At 36.3% G+C, this 16,478-nt stretch overlaps 1 protein-coding gene across 1 annotated transcript in view; it reads right to left on the bottom strand.

Moving 5' to 3' along the window:
• Positions 1-16,478, bottom strand: part of ERP44 (endoplasmic reticulum protein 44) — a 93,599-nt gene that overhangs the window by 51,314 nt on the left and 25,807 nt on the right. Inside the window, exons 2-4 of the mRNA XM_055302430.1 lie at positions 6,835-6,907; positions 4,613-4,652; positions 95-210 (exon numbers count right to left, since the gene is read on the bottom strand). Coding sequence (XP_055158405.1) covers positions 95-210; positions 4,613-4,652; positions 6,835-6,907 — 229 coding nt within the window. The remainder of the gene's footprint in view (positions 1-94; positions 211-4,612; positions 4,653-6,834; positions 6,908-16,478) is intronic.

Here is a 16,478-nt window from a genome sequence, read left to right as displayed (position 1 = left end):
AGAGGAGAGTGTGTGTGTGTCCGTGTGCACACGAGTGCACAGAGGAGAGGTGGGATGGGACAATTCCTTCCAGATTTCTTAGTGAGGTACTTACAGTGCTGATCACAATCAACTCTGGCAAACACTACTTGATTTTCATTTGGATATTCTTCCTTAATGACATTTGAAGCTTCCTCAAAAATTGGATGCAACATTTGGCTGAAACGACACCTATACACAAAGAAGGATACCAATTAAACTGAGAAGCGGAAGCAATAAAATCTTATTTCAGTTATCATCCATTGATATGTTGTATATGTACAATAAAGAGCTTCTGAGACAATTGCATAGTTGATGTAGTCATGGCACTGGATGTCATTCATTGAAGATGAAGACAGTTTTGAATTCAAAGATTACTCCAATTCAAAGACTGTACAAGTAAAAGATTTTGGTTTTTTGTACCTTAAGAAAATGGCCAATATTATAAAGCACACAGCTAAGGATCTCTCACAGAGACCAAAAAACAACAAGTCTGAAATAAGCCCTCTACGATGGATCCACTTGGACTTACAACTCCTAAGACTTGAGCATTTATAAATGAAATTAGCTTTCTCTAAATAATGAACATATTTTTAGACTACTATACAGAGTCTTTAAGATGGTAAGTTTATTGCAAATACTAGTCTGATTCACTTGACTAGGTCAGCCAAATCTCACAGCAAGTTAGCATACTAAGTAAGTTGCATGACAAGAATATATAGTATATAATATAATGTGTCCCGTCAAAATTTACCCCTGGTTAAAATAGGCTTTCGTATCTATAAATGTATTAAATATATTAAGTTCAGGAGCAAAAACATTAAATTCCTAAACAAGACTTCCTATTCACATTTCCTTTGTCGTTTCTGATTGTTTGTTTATACTTTTACAAAGGAGCACAAGCCCTACGATATTCTAGAAACTTGATACTTCTAATTTTTTTTTTTTTTAAATTCTGATTGTCTCTTAAGCAGGCCAACTACCTCAGAACTATGCTGCAGGTCATTAAAGGGACCTGATAAGAAAGAGAAGAAGAATCAGAATCAGCACAAAGCCAGCTGGATTAGAATAGTCATTCTTATATGAAAAAGGTACTATTTGCTAACAAAACAAAACTATAATTGCTCCTACTGCTTCCAGAGGCCTTTTCCACCAAGAAATTTACTTCAGTGAAGCCTGTGAACTCTTTTATCCGCAAGTGATTAGGTCATACATATTAACTATAATGCAACAAAAGTCTGATAAAGCCTATGAAAGGTTATAAACTCTATGCTTCCTCCCTATTTCTTTTTTGTAGATAACTTCCTCTAGCCCACTCACCTGACTTCCTAAGGAGATGTCCTAGAACATATCAAGGAGACACAATCTGTATCTTCAATCTCTTGCTCTCAAGTGGCTCATTCCTCTTTTATCATTCTTAAATCTCTCCCATCTGGGATAGGTGGGTGGGGTCTGTGGACATCAGGGACCGTGTCTTATTTGACTATGTATTCTAATAAGCATTTCAATATATGTCTGTTAAATGATTAAACTGATAGAATGGAGAAACAGGAAAGGCTAGGTCCACAAGTTTTTAGTTTCTTTTTTTCCTTTTTTTGAGAGAGAGAGAGAGAGAGAGAGAGAGAGAGAAAGGGGGAGAGACAATCCTAAGCAGGTAAGCAGGTTCCATGCCCAGTGCAGAGCCTGACATGGGGCTCAACCTCATGACCCAGAGATCATGACCTGAGCCGAAACCAAGAGTCAGACAACTTAACCAACTGAGTTGCCCAGGTACCCCAAGTCTGTAGGTTTTTTAAGTTTGCTGAAAATTGGGTGCTGGAGGCCAGGGGAGGCAAAGGATAGGAACTGAGGAATGGTTTCTTGAAGAATTAGGATATGGCCTAGTAAAGAATTAGTGGACAAGCTCTGGGCTTAAGGGCAAGGTAAAGACATTACATAAGAGGCACCTTCTTTCTGGATTGTCTAGTTTGCTGCCCAGTAAGCATTTAAGCACAGGTTCATGTTTAAAATAGGATCAATTTTAATACCAGAAGGTGAATGGGAAATATGAAATAAAAGCTCAACCACAATATTATCATACTTTCATACACATGTATCCACACATATGGAAAGTTATATTTATAAAAGTAAGATAACAAAAGCAATAAATTAAAAGGAAGGATCATCTGAATCCAATCTCCAATCTAGTGCTTGAATCTACCCTTTACAAATCAACCAAATGGGTAACAGTCTTTGCAGGGACAACTGGGAGTATTTACTAGTATACTTACTAGTATGACCTAGTAGGGTGGAAAAAAGTAAGCTTTGGAGTTAGACATACCTGAGCTTAAATCCCAGTTCCACCACTTACTAGCCGTATGACCTTTCTGAGCCTCAAATTTCCTCAACCTAAAATGGAAATTATAATACCTACCTGCAGGGTAGTTCTGAGCATTAAAAACAATGTACATAAAGAGCCTGGTACATAAAAGCATTATTAGGTACGTACTATGGTTCATCACTCTCCAAGCCATATCAGTATTTTTAGGCAGCTCTATTAGAGAATTTTCCCTTAAGCTGTGCCACATTCATAACTTCCAGACACAACTCAGAATCTAGCCTTTGAGGCCACAAAGTATAAACCTATGTCTTATGGTCAATTACCTAAGATTTTTTCCAGTTGAATAAAAGAGTACTAATTCACGAACAACTCAAGGTGTTCTTTGGATAATGTTTTCCCAAATAACTACAATTAGTCCACATATCCAATTTAGCTTTTGTGACAAGGTCAGTGACACGTTATTTCTCTTTTTTACAACACACAAAATTCCCTCAATCAAGAGAATTGTGTTCTAGTTTTAACTCTGCCACAACTCTGTCAGGTAACCTTGGGAAGCCACTTTACTCCTCTGGGTCTCAGTTTTATTTTTAAAGTGGATTGGACTAGATAATCTTAAACCCAATTTTGTGGCTACTATTACATGTGGACAATCCCAATGTACCTTGGAAAATGCTACCTTGGTTATACATTTTAGAAATGGCATTTTCTCTGTGTATCTTCAACATTTTACTGATATTACTTAAATATCTATACTATACATCATTCATTCAGTATATATCTAATATGTACTTATCTGCCAAGTACTATGCAGAATACCTGGAGATTAATGCTGAAAAAAGATAGATATGGTAACTTTTCATAAAGCTAAGGCTGTAGTAGGTAACAACAAAACTACAGCATACAAGTGTTATGATGCGCTAAGTGTGTAGTGTCATGGGAAGATAGAAAAAAGAGATGGAATAGGGTGAGAATATTGATGTAGGAGGGTGACTTAGAGAAAACAGCATCTAATCTAAGACTTGAAAGATGGTTAAGACTTAACTATATAAATAAATGGGTGAGAGAAGAGTGACCCAACCAAGCAGAGAAAGTATCATGACTAAAGGCCCAGTGATGAAAGAGTAGAGAATATCGCAGAAACCGAAAGACTTTCAGTACAACTGGAACATAATGTGGGAGTGGAGAGAGGCAAGACATACGGATGTAGAGGTATGGTAACTTTAGGTCTGAAGTCACTGGGGGCTTTCTAGACCAAGATAAGGGACTTCAGACCTAAAGTTAATGGAACACCATTTAAGGGTTTTAAGAGGAGATATAACCCTATTCAAAAAAAAAAAAAAAAAAAAACCCTATTCAGTTATTCAGTATGCATTTTAGGTAGACCACTCTGGCTTACTTTAAAGAGAACAGAATGAGACACATAAGACATGAGGCACAGAAAATTAATTAGGAGACTGTCACAGGAATCTAGGTAAATTGGACTGTGGCCTAAACTAAGGAGGTAACAACTACCAGGCAATAAGCCTCAAAGGGTCAAATAAGATACAGATTATCAGGGAATAAGGATTATGTGAGAGTTTCAAAACTTCTCTCCAGCTCAAGTTCCCTTCTACCTATCACCATGTCACATTCCTTAACATCTACTACATGTTATGCAGTGGTTTTAGATGCCAGGAATGTTCAGTAAGACATTTTATCTGCTCTCAATGTTGGTCCGCACAAGTATAAAAGATAAAATAATGTAGTAAGAATAAGAAAGTGGTATCCGGTACTATATGACACAAAAGACAAGAATCTGATTCAGACAGGGGAAGGAGTAAAGGCTTCCTAGAAGTAATAGATGATACATATTTAAAAAGTATCAATATTATTTTTCCTTCTAAACTGGCCACACCCACATCCTCACCTCCAAACACTGCCCTACTTCCTCAGTCAGGAAAAATACAGAACTGCAATATGTACTCCTATGGGGCGGGGTGGGGGGTGGGGGGCTTAGATTTGAGTTTTTGTTACTGCTTTTAAGATGTGGAATAGTAGAATCAGATACATTTTTCTCTTAAAGCACAAATAATCATGAAATTAAGCTGCTCCCTTTGTGACTGAACCTTAATTGATTTCGTATATGAAATATTGTCTCACATAAGAAAAAAAAGGTTTTCCCCTTCCCCCTTTCTAGCAAAGAAAAATTCACACATAGCAAGATAAAAGAAAAAAACTAAATGATACAACTTCATTCTCCCTACCCCAAGAAACAAAAATAAGACTCTTACTTACCAGTCAGCATAAAAATTTACTAAAGCAACATCAGCATTATCTGAAATTGAAAAACAAAACCAAACAATCTAAGTTAATTGTGTCCACATAACTGGCATAATCAAAGATATGGTTTTCATCATGGTCTTTTTCACATTTATGTAAAGGCCCACTAAAAACACACAATAACAATTAAGTTACCTCTCATTCAGAAACCCATATACAGAATCATGGACAGGTAATATAATTTGTGTGAATCCCTGATCCTTTTCTCTATATCCTCCATTTTTATACCTTCATTGAATGAATGAATATAAAACAAAAGGGGAATCAAATCCAGATCAGGAAAGTAAACTATTAAATAGCCTATTCTCATTAAAAAAACATTAAATAGGGGATCCCTGGGTGGCGCAGCGGTTTGGCACCTGCCTTTGGCCCAGGGCGCGATCCTGGAGACCCGGGAGCCAATCCCACGTCGGGCTCCCGGTGCATGGAGCCTGCTTCTCCCTCTGCCTGTGTCTCTGCCTCTCTCTCTCTCTCTCTGTGTGTGTGACTATCATAAATAAATAAAAATTTAAAAAATATATTAAATAGCCTACTTTCATTAAAAGTGAAGTGAAATGATCTTGATTTTATCTTTTTTTTTTTTTTTTTTTAAAGAGAGCATGTGTGGGGATGGGGGTGCAGAGGGAGTGGGAGAGAAAGAATCTTAAGCAGGCCCCAAAGCAGGGCTCGGATCCACAATCCCGAGTTGAAATCAACACTCAGATGCTAAAATGACTGAGCAACCCAGGCAACCCTTAATAACCCATTTTTTGATCTCCTATATATAAGAGTAACTGAGAACTGGCTGTGCAAGAACATTCTATTTCACAAAAAAGACCTGTGTAATTAAGCTATTTCTAAAGTTCAGATGTCTCTCCTAGTTGCAACAAGTAAACTACAACCAATAATGTTGCATAACATGCACATTTTCTGGTTCTTATCCATTAAAGAGCTAGTCTTTGTTATAAAAATAAAGTATCATTTACATATGAGGATGTGAAGTCAAGAGAAAGATACCTTTGTTTCTTTTGCCTAAACTTCATACATAGATAAACTCAAGTACTTATAAAAATAAAGCATAGAGATATTCTAGAATTTGAAAAATGAAAGGAGAATGATTGAGTTTCAATTCCCTTCTTCTTTTTTTACCCTCAAAGCACTTTTTATACACTTTACTTCTTCAATCTGAAGCAGTGGTTCACCAACTGTACTCTCTGGACCAGAAGCAGGAGCAGCAGGTAGAAATTTACAGAAATGCAAATTCTCAGCTGGAGTCTACTGTTTCTTTTTTTTTTTTTTTTTTTTTTTTTTACTGTTTCTGTTAGAAACTTGGAACCAGACTTAGCAGTACGGATATTAATAAGTCCTCCAGGTGACTCATGCATGCTAAAGGTTATATAGAGCCATTGCTCTAAAGAGATCCCATAATGTGGGACAGACATTTTAGCATTTAAAACCAGTTCCAAGAACACAAAACAGTTTATGATGCTCAATGAATAACTCCTTTTACTCTTAACATTTTTCATTTTGTTCCACTCAAACCAGTGGATGAAATGGAGTGCTTTTTAAAAAGCAGCAGCAAGAAATCATTTATGCGTTTTACATTTTCTTAAATCTCCTAAATTAAGATTTTCTATCAACCATGTGTTCACCTTCCTTCTACTACTTTTAAAAACAGAAATGTTGTTCCCAAGTTAGCTTTATCCATATTCGCACTGTCAGCAAAGCATTCAGTAAAATATTTATTTAACTTAATGAGCCAATTACAATAAAAGAGATCAGAGGGGGTAAATTAATTAAAAGTTTAAAAAGACAAAAGATTTCTAGACTATGTCCTAAGATCATTTAGTAACACAGTTCCCACTGTGTGAACATTTATTATTGCACAGTGGGACCTGCTGACCTGTAAGTAAGCTCTAGCAAAAATACTTTTTGTTAACAGTAGTACTTAAGACAAGGCAAAGAAATAAAACAAGACCAAAAGTTTATTTGTAACACAGGAAAGGAGACTTACACATTTTAAGAAATCTTACTAAAAATCAAAACCAAAAGTGCTTTGTTAATTCAGGAAACCATGAAACTAATCAGAATGCCAGCTCCTCAACTGTTCTCGTAATTGAGATTTAACTTTGTTTTTGTATATAAACCAGCTCTTTATAAAAAAAAAAAGTGTTCTTTAAAAATATCAAGGTACTTACTTAAAATGTCATCTATATTCTCTGTATCAAGACTTGTTATTTCGGTTGTTACAGGAGTAAAAACCCAGGTTACCTGGAAATTTTAAAAATGCAAAATTAATAAGTGTTTCCATAAAAGGCAAATAATACAGAAAGGCTAATAAAAAGAAAATTTATTAAGTTGGTTCCACTTGTTATTTACAAATCATTCATCAACTGGTTTTAATTTTTAGTATCTTATTATTCTCACCCTTAGTTAGATCAACAAAATAGAAGTACTAACTTCTGAAGCCTAGAAACTCATCAAATAAGACTTCCTGTATTTCCAAATACACAAAAGTGATTGTTTTTAAACAATTAAGAAATTAAGAATTAATTCATTCTTTTAAATTAATATTTCAACAACTTTATAGTGCAACAAGAAAAAATTTACTGGATTATTATCAATTTGGAAAGAATACAAAACCAAAGCTAAGTTTGCTGACTCTATCCCTACCATGCTTCTCAGATAAAACAAAATAATAAAGAGAAGAATTAAAGAAAGATTTTTCAGGTTGTGATCCAAAAGCCTCTCCTGCCTCATCTCACATTTTGGTGAAAATGATGTGCTCAGTGAGAGACTATTAAAGAGGCTATTAAAATACAAATTTTCTACTTCCAAAATATTGAACCCAAATTTCATCAAAGAAAATATTAGCTTGCCATCCACAAAATAAAATAGACTACTTTAGCAACTGTTCACTTAGTTCAAAAAGTAATCCTTGGTGTAGTTTCAGGCACCATCTTTAACACCCTATGTGTTTATGGAAATCTATTCACTGGACCATGGCAATAGAGTGACAATGAACATCAGGCCCTGATGAGGCAGGAAAGACTACTCTTTGCCCACCCATTTCACAGACAGTTTAGTAGTTAAGCCCAAAAAGTTTTTACTTTACCAACAATTCAATTTCTGAATGGTATAAAGAGCCATGTTGATGCTGGCAAGTAAACAAGCCCAAATATTTGAAATATTTCTATTAACTTATTATTTTCTTAGGAAAAGCCAAATAGCACTAGTCTTATTTTCAAGTTACCATAATCATGCAGCCAAAGGTGGATTACTATTTTTGCTAGCAACCAATAAGTTATAATCTGCTAAAAGCAAATTAAGATGTTAAAAATATCTGAATATTTGACACATGTAACTAATTTCATTATTTTTAACACCCTAATCATTAACTGGAAAGATGAGACTTCTCTCACTAGTCTTATTCCCTCACTATCCTTATCACAATCAACAGATCCTTCCCTCATCAGTGTATGACCAGCTCTTGACAACTGTGCAATCTGTTGAAAGATGAACTGAGGAATATTAAAAATCTTAAGAGTTCATCTGAGCAAAAATCAATGTGAATCAGGCAGCATCCAATCTAACAAAGAGAAATGGAGCTCCAAGGACTTGTATAAAATAAAGGCATTAGTGAGCAGGAAAAGGGAAGTTTTTATTAGGCAAAAAAAAAAAAAAAAAAAAAAGTGGGTTAGTTACTGCAAAGTCACTTTCCTTTTGGGGATGGCAGGGTATCTATGAGGCATTATTACCGAACTATAGCAGATCAGGCATTTCCTGGTTGACTGGTTTAAAATTCCATTTCTGGGAAAGCCAAAACTGTAATTAAGCCTTAGTTTGGTAACATGGGGCTTAAATAAGTAACTATTTGGGCCCTGTTGTTTTGTTTTAAACAAAGCCAATTATACTGATACGAGATTCCAGAGTGAATTGTGCTGAAAATTCAAGAAGGTGATATAAAAATATTATCATAAAGCAACAAAGTTGGTCATTATCAAAAGTCAAGTCATCAAATAACCTGGCAGTCGTTTATGGAGCATCTACTAGATACTGAGGGCACAAATGCATAAGGCATGGCATGCTCTACCTTGAAGAGCTCTCCAAATAGTGGTGATAAGGAGCGGAGAAAAATGTCAAATACAGATAACCATCTTCAGTTATATAATCTAAGGAAGCCCACTTTTGAAGAGTTAGTCATCATCCATCAAAGCATGTTTACAGAGAAGTATATTCTAAATTTAACTGCTTTGACTCTGAAATATTTACATGGCAAAAATATTTACATGCCAGATGATAACAAAAACAAGGCAACAATCAAATTTGGCTGCATTAAATACCTGATAGTACAAAGACATCAATCATGCTGGCCAGCCTGGGTGGCTCAGCTGTTTAGCGCCGCCTTCAGCCCAGGGCCTGATCCAGGAGGCCTGGGATCGCATTGGGCTCCCTGCATGGAGCCTGCTTCTCCCTCTGCCTGTGTCTCTGCCTCTCTCTCTGTATCTCTCATGAATAAATAAAATCTTAAGAAAAAAAAAATCAAGCTAATAAGCATGCAACTGATAAGCCGCATTCAGCTAACAGTTGTGTTGAAGAGGCCCAAAGCAAGAAAATGGTCTCTGACCCAATCATCTCTCCACCCTGTAGGGTGTAAAAGAGGTGCTTTACTATTAACATTTTTATTAATATGCAGTATAAAGGGAAAGACAGGTTGTTTATTTAAATTGTTAGCAAGCTCCACTAGTCTGACAAATTGTTTCTTTTCATGTCAGCCCTAAGCCTAAACAAAATCCTCCCAGGGAAACATCTTTATGTGTCAAATGCTTTAGTGCTTAAGTAAAATAAAGACAAGTAGCTCTAGACCAGGAAAAGAGGGAGCATAATCATTCCTTTTTTTAAATTAAGACTTAAAGTAAACTTTTAAATTTATTTTATTTAAAAGAAACAACAAAAACCTACAAAGACATCTGAATAGAAGATGTTAACAGACATGGAGAATTTTAGCCTTTAATGATGGAATATTTAGACAACATATATAAATATACAGATGTAAACTTATGGTATTTTCTAGGTTGGTCATTCTCTTCAGTTCATTAGCTCTTCTTCTTGCCAAGAAAACTGAAAAGCATCTCTAATCATCTATAAGTCAGTAGATAATTATACCCACATGCATTTTTTGTACCAAATATTAAACATTTCAGTCTGAGATGTGTCAAGTAATGTGATCTTATATAAAATGCACATGAAAAAAAATAAATAAAAAATAAAATGCACATGAGTGAAACGGCAAATACTGTACCCTAATTCACTAAAAAAATAAAGTGACAGGCTAGCTTTAAATAGGAGCTTCTTCAACAAGTAAAGAATATTTTCTTCCATTAGAAGGTTTTTTTTTTTAATTGAGCTATCTTTGAGCACTAAAAACCTTTATCTCCTTAAACTTCCCTGTATCCTCCATGACCACCTAACTGGATGGTGATGCCATGTGCCAGCTCTTATTTCCACAGCATTTCTGAAGCCACCCAGAAGCCAGTTGCTTTTCCCAAAGCACGACCTACAATTTTTCTGCTTTCCCTTTTCTCTTTTTTATAAAAGATTTACTCATTTTAAAGAGAGAAAGAATAAGCACATGAGGTGGGGGAGGAGCAGAGAACAAGAGACTCTCAAGCAGACTTCCTGCCCTGTACGGAGCCCCAGGAGGGGCTCAGTCTCATGACCCATAAGATCATGACCTGAACAGAAATCACAAGTCAGAGGCTTAACCCACTGAGCCACCCAGGTGCCCCACCCCTTCTCTTTGCATACAATGTTTTCTCTACCTGCAGTGTCCTCTTCACCACTACTACATAATCAATTCTTCAAAGATTGATGTCCTCTTCATGGAGATCTGTCTGGTTCCCCCCATAGAAAATAACTTTCCTCTCTCAAAAGTCCAACCTATTTTACGCATGGGGATAGAAAAAGGGGATATATGCACTAGAGGAATAGGAATTACTGTGAAATTAACATTCTCTCCAGATAGACATGAAGTTGAAATATTTGTTACATGATAAAAGACAGTATTTTAGAAATAAATTTTCTAAAGACTTTTTTGATTAAGCACTCTGTTAGGTCAAATTTTAATTGTTACAATATTAACATATATATGCGCTATAATGCTAGCATATACCAAATGCTCTGGCACTCACTGCTAAGCCCCAGTACTGTGCCTCTTTCGAGAAAACTTCACTGAACAAGACACCAATCCAACAGGATCTCCTTCAGAAGTATGAACTAATGTCAGTAATAACACATATTGGAAGTGAATTATTAAAGCTTCTCTATTCATAATTATAAAAATACGTTAACAAATTTTCCTTGTACATTAAACCCATGAGTGGCTACTATTCAAATACACCCTTAATGGGAACTAGTAAGACACTCCTTGAATTGAGGATTTCCCTTCAATCTAACCTGCCCACAGAGGTCAAACTAATCTTTCCAAATGCTGCTTTGCATATATCAAATCATTTGCCAAAAGAATACAAAAACCAAACCAAACCAACCAACCAACTAACCAACCAACCAGCCAACAAAGCTCCAAGGGTTTTTCTCTGTCTACAGTACAAAAGCCTAAATCCTTAACCTAGCATGTAGGACCATCCACAGACTTGCTTTCCTAAATAACATCCTACTGCCCCAATCCATAAGCTTTCCTCCAACTAACATGAAGTACAGAGTAATCATACATTCTAGTTGGCCAAACAACTTGCTTGAGACAAACCCAGCTTATGCCTGTTGCCATGGAATATTATTACAGGTCAGGCAATAAATTATATGGTCATCCCATTTGTATGAGAGCTTTGGCAACTGAAGGGAATTACAAGCTCCTCACAAATCCTAAATTATTGTTAAGTCTATAATGTTTTCCCACATAATATACAGTAAAAGGAAAAATGGAATGAGAATGAATAGAGAATAAAGATGGACTCTGCTGTGAATGCTGCTGAACCAATGACTAGCCTTACTCACTGCCTGAGACACCAAGCTCTTCACAAGGGATTAAAATCAGTAATCCACAAAACCCTTCAAGGGTCATTCACAAATGAACAGTCCAAATCCTGAAGTTATAAATCCAAGAATGCACTGAATCTACAGTCCATACAATTCTGCATCTCCTTACTGTCTTGCATCCAGACTTTGCTGGTGCGGTTTTCTCTTGGAACATACTGCTTGGAACAGCCAGGAAAGGTTATCTAGCTTTCAAGACCCAATTCAAAAGCTATCTTTTCTATAAAGGGTCTCCTAGTGATTCCAGACCCCAGTGATTCATTTCTTTCTCCTCTGAACCCACAAAGCACTTTCTAGAGGGTGTCGACAGATTGATTCACACAGATTATCTGTGCTATTTTACCTCCTTCAGGAGACGGAGTATCTTGAAAGAGAGATTGCACTTTATTCAATTTTGGATCCCCCAGATCATTTACTACAATAACCTTTTTTTTTTAACAATAACCTATCTGTATACAGTAAGTACTCAAATACATACTCAGTGAATGAAAAAGCAGATGATGTTGATACACTAAGAATTCAGAGGGAGGGTGCTGGAGGTGGGAAGTGGGGGAAAGAGGTTCAGAAATGGGAACAGCCAACAAACATTTTATTTATTTATTTTTAATGAGACAGAGGAAAAGAATGAGGGAGAGAGAATGAGCAGGGGGGTGGGGAGAGGGAGAGAGAGAGAATCTTTTTTTTTTTTTTTTTTTTTTTTGAGAGAGAGAATCTTAAGCAAGCCCCACACTCAACGTGGAGCACAGCATAAGGCTCAAGCTCATGACCCTGAGATAATGACCTAAGCCAAAATCAAGAGTTGGACACTTAATGGACTGTGCTACTTGGCACCCTCCAACAAACTTTTTAAAAATATTTGAGGATAGTAACGTTATCAAGCAGGAATAAAGTCTATTAAAACTTGTTTTTAATTTTGTAGTGGTGAAGAGCACACCACTAGGTGATTATTTACAGACTCAGATTTAGAGGGAACCTCAGAAGTGATCTTCCTACCTGCTACAGAAAGCCATCTACCTCTAAGAGCTATGCTGAGCTCCCAGTTAAACCTTCTTCTGGTTCCCCCACAGCTGTACTCCGATATATTTCCAGACACTTTGGCACACAGAATACCCTCATTTAAGAATATATAACTGTTACATCAGTGTATAAAAATCTACTACTTCTTGTATTTTTTTAAGGTGTTAAGCCAGTCATGAAAATAAATAATTGAGGACTTGCAGGACCAGAATCTAATAGAGTACCAGGCAGAAGAGGTTATTAGATATTTCTGTTAGCAAGATTCATTGTCACAAAAGCATTTATTTGCTACGCTTTAAGTGTTTTTAGCATATTTATTCAATGAGTTTAGAAAACAAGAAGTATTTCTAGTGAATTTGTGTATTTGTTTCTTTTAAGCCTTGCTATTCAAATAATGGCCCCTAAACCAACAGCACTGGCATCACCTGGGACCTTGTGAGAAACGCAGAATATCAGGTCCTAGGCCCACTGAATCAGAATCTCCACTTTAATAGGATCCCCAAGTGATTCCTACGTACATTAAAGTTTAAGAAGCACTGCTTTAGAGAGCAAAGCCTATGACTCCACAAGCATGTAAACCCATTTTAAACTCTGTACAATGTCTACAGTCCTCAAATATGAATACAAGAACAAGACTTATTGTGAGAAGTCCATATTGACGTGCAAAATACTGTGATTTTAGAAAAATGTGGAGCCTGTAGTCTTATTAGAAATTTACAAAGATGCTAATTTTTTAAGTATGCTGCCTACTGCCTGAATAGATATTTCTGCATGAAAATTATTGGCATAAAATAAAAAATTTAATAGAGAATGTTTCCTTCCATGTGGCATTACCATTCTCAATCGACATTACATCTGCTAGGCAGTCTGCAGTAATAGCTTAGTGTATCTGTGCTAAATCTTTCATTTCCCTGCCTTTCTGTCAGGAGAGTCTCAAAGCCCTTTACAAACTATGTCTCTCCTATAGCAAGAAATAAGTAATGTACCAGGCCATAGCTCTCTTCCATTCTAATCCAAAGTGACAAACCAGACTACTACCTGAAGTCCCGATGCCATGGGACCCAGGTTGTTTCTCCTCCCTGGGGCCACTTCTCTGACTCTCAGTTTTGCATTAAGCTGGCAGGCAACAGAAGCACAGAGATTTTCAGTTGGCTGCAAGGAGCTAAGAGATATGAAAGGTCCCCAGAGAAAAAAAGCTGAGGCTGACAAGCACTGTAAGAGCCTTGAAGCTGAGTATAAATCGAGGCACATCTCACTGTTTGTATTCCCAGAAGCATTATAATGAACTAGAAGTTCAAAGAGAGGGGAAAAATAGGACTAAGTACAGAATAACACTGGGAAGCTACTTTAACCCTTAAATTGCTCAGTGATACAACTTTTGGGCAAGTGATACAAATTCTGGGCAAGTCAGAACCAATTTGCTTTTATAAAGAAACATTAGAACAATTATAACATTCCTCATTAAATAAGCCAAATATGGTGGACATGGACATGTTTGGGAAAGTAAATTTTATACCCCCAAAATAATCATTCAAATCATTCAAATAATCCATAATCCCTAAACTCAAATTCTCCCAATAGAAACAAATATAGAAAATAAAAATAGGGGCACTTGCGTGGCCCGGTTGGGTGTCTGACTCTTGATTTGGCTCACATCATGATCTCAGGGTTGTGGATTGAGCCCCACGTCAGGCTCCACGTTGTATGTGGGGCTTACTTAAGATTCTCTCCCTCCCTCTACCCTATCCCCCTGCTCGTTCTCTCTCCCTCCTTCTCTCTTTCCACAGGCTAGGTATGGAGCCAGCTTAAGATTCTCTCTCTCCCTCTGCCCTTCTCTCCACTCTCTTTAAAAAAATGAAAAATAAAAATAAATTGCTGCAATTCGTACTTTTTCTTGCACATTAGTTTTTTGATCATGCATGGATTTCCATTTCCATGGATTTTCCAAAGCTTCACTAATCAAAACAGTGTGGTACTGGCACAAAAATAGATATAGATCAATGGAACAGAATAGAGAGCCCAGAAATAAACCCACAATTACACGGACAATTAATCTATGACTAAGGAGGCAAGAGTATACAATGGGGAAAAGACAGTCTCTTCAATAAATGGTGCTGGGAAAACTGGACAACTAAGTGCATAATAGTAAGGCTCAACCACTTTCTTAAAACATAATAAAATGAACTCAAAAATGCATGAAAGACCCAAATATGAGACCTGAAACCATAAAAATCCTAGAAGAGAACATGATTAATTTCTCTAACATTGGCTGTAACAATATTTTTCTAGGTATGTCTCCCCTAAGGCAAGGGAAACATAAAGAAACTATTGGGACTACATTAAAAAAAAAAAAAAAAAAAAAAAGCTTTTGCACAGCGAAGGAAACCTTCAACAAAACAAAAAGGCAACCTATCGAATGGAAGAAGATATTTAAAAAATATATATCTGTAAGGGCTTAATATCCAAAATATATGAAGAATTTATAAAACACACACATACACACAAATCTGATTAAAAATGGATAGAGGACCTGAACAGATATCTTTCTAAAGAAGACATACAAATAGCAAACAGACATATGAAAAGATGCTCATTATCACTAATGATCGGGGAAATGCAAATCAAAATAACAAGATATCTCCTCCTACTGTCACAATGGCTAAAATTAAAAAAGACAAAAAATAACAAGTGTTGGTGAGGACGTGGAGAAAATGGAACCCTTGTGCACTGCTGGTGGATATGTACACTGGTGCGGCCACTGCAGAAAACAATATGGAGGTTCCTCAGAAAATTAAAAATAGAAATATATGATGCAAAAATTTCACTATTGGGTATTTACTCATAGAAAACAAAAACACTAATTCAAAAAGACATATGCATCCCTATGTTTATTGCAGCATTATTTACAATAGCCAAGATACTGAAGCAACCCAAGTGTCCATCCATGATGAATGAATAAAGAAGTTATGGTATGTGTGTACACATATGTATGTACACACACACATTGTACTACCACTCAGCCCTTAAAAAAAAAAAAAAGGAAAAGATGCATTCTTGCCATTTGTGACAACGTGGGCAGGCCTAGAGGGTATTATGATAAATGAACTAAGTCGGAGAACAAGTATCACGTGATTTCACTTACATGTGGAACCTAAAAAACAAAACGAACAAACAAAAAGCAGAAGCAGGCCCATAAATAGAACTGATGGTTACCATCAGGGAAAGGGTCAGGGGATGGGCAAAACGGGTGAAGGGGAGAGGGAAATACAGGCTTCCAGTTAGGGACTGAATAAGTCACCAAAGTAAAAGACACAGCACAGGGAATATTGTCAATGGCACTGTAACAGTGTTATATGGTGACAGGTGGTAGCTACACTGTGATGAACAGAGCATAATGTATAGAGTTGTTGAATCACTATGTTGTACACCTGAAACTAATGCAACATTGTGCCAACTCTATTAAAAAAAGGAACTGGTGTCCTGTTTTGTTCCCCACTACATTCTAAAAATGGGATGAGAGCCTAATACTGTATGTTAACTGTACTAGAATTAAAATTAAAAACTTTTAAAAAACGGGATGATCTAATTTACCTGTAATAGACAATGTATTTCTCTGACCTTCAAAAAAGGCCCAAAGCTTTTCAGAACTGGGAGTGATCTTCTCAATGTATAGAAAGGATTTTTCTCTTAAAATCATCCCATATTCCTCCTCTAAAACTCTAAATTCTAGCAATGGTGGTACTAATAAAGCATGGGAATTGGGAGAAAAATT

Source organism: Nyctereutes procyonoides, unplaced genomic scaffold, assembly GCF_905146905.1.
Source record: "Nyctereutes procyonoides isolate TBG_1078 unplaced genomic scaffold, NYPRO_anot_genome, whole genome shotgun sequence".
Taxonomy (NCBI): Eukaryota; Metazoa; Chordata; class Mammalia; order Carnivora; family Canidae; genus Nyctereutes; species Nyctereutes procyonoides.
This window is presented reverse-complemented; position numbering and strand designations above follow the sequence as displayed.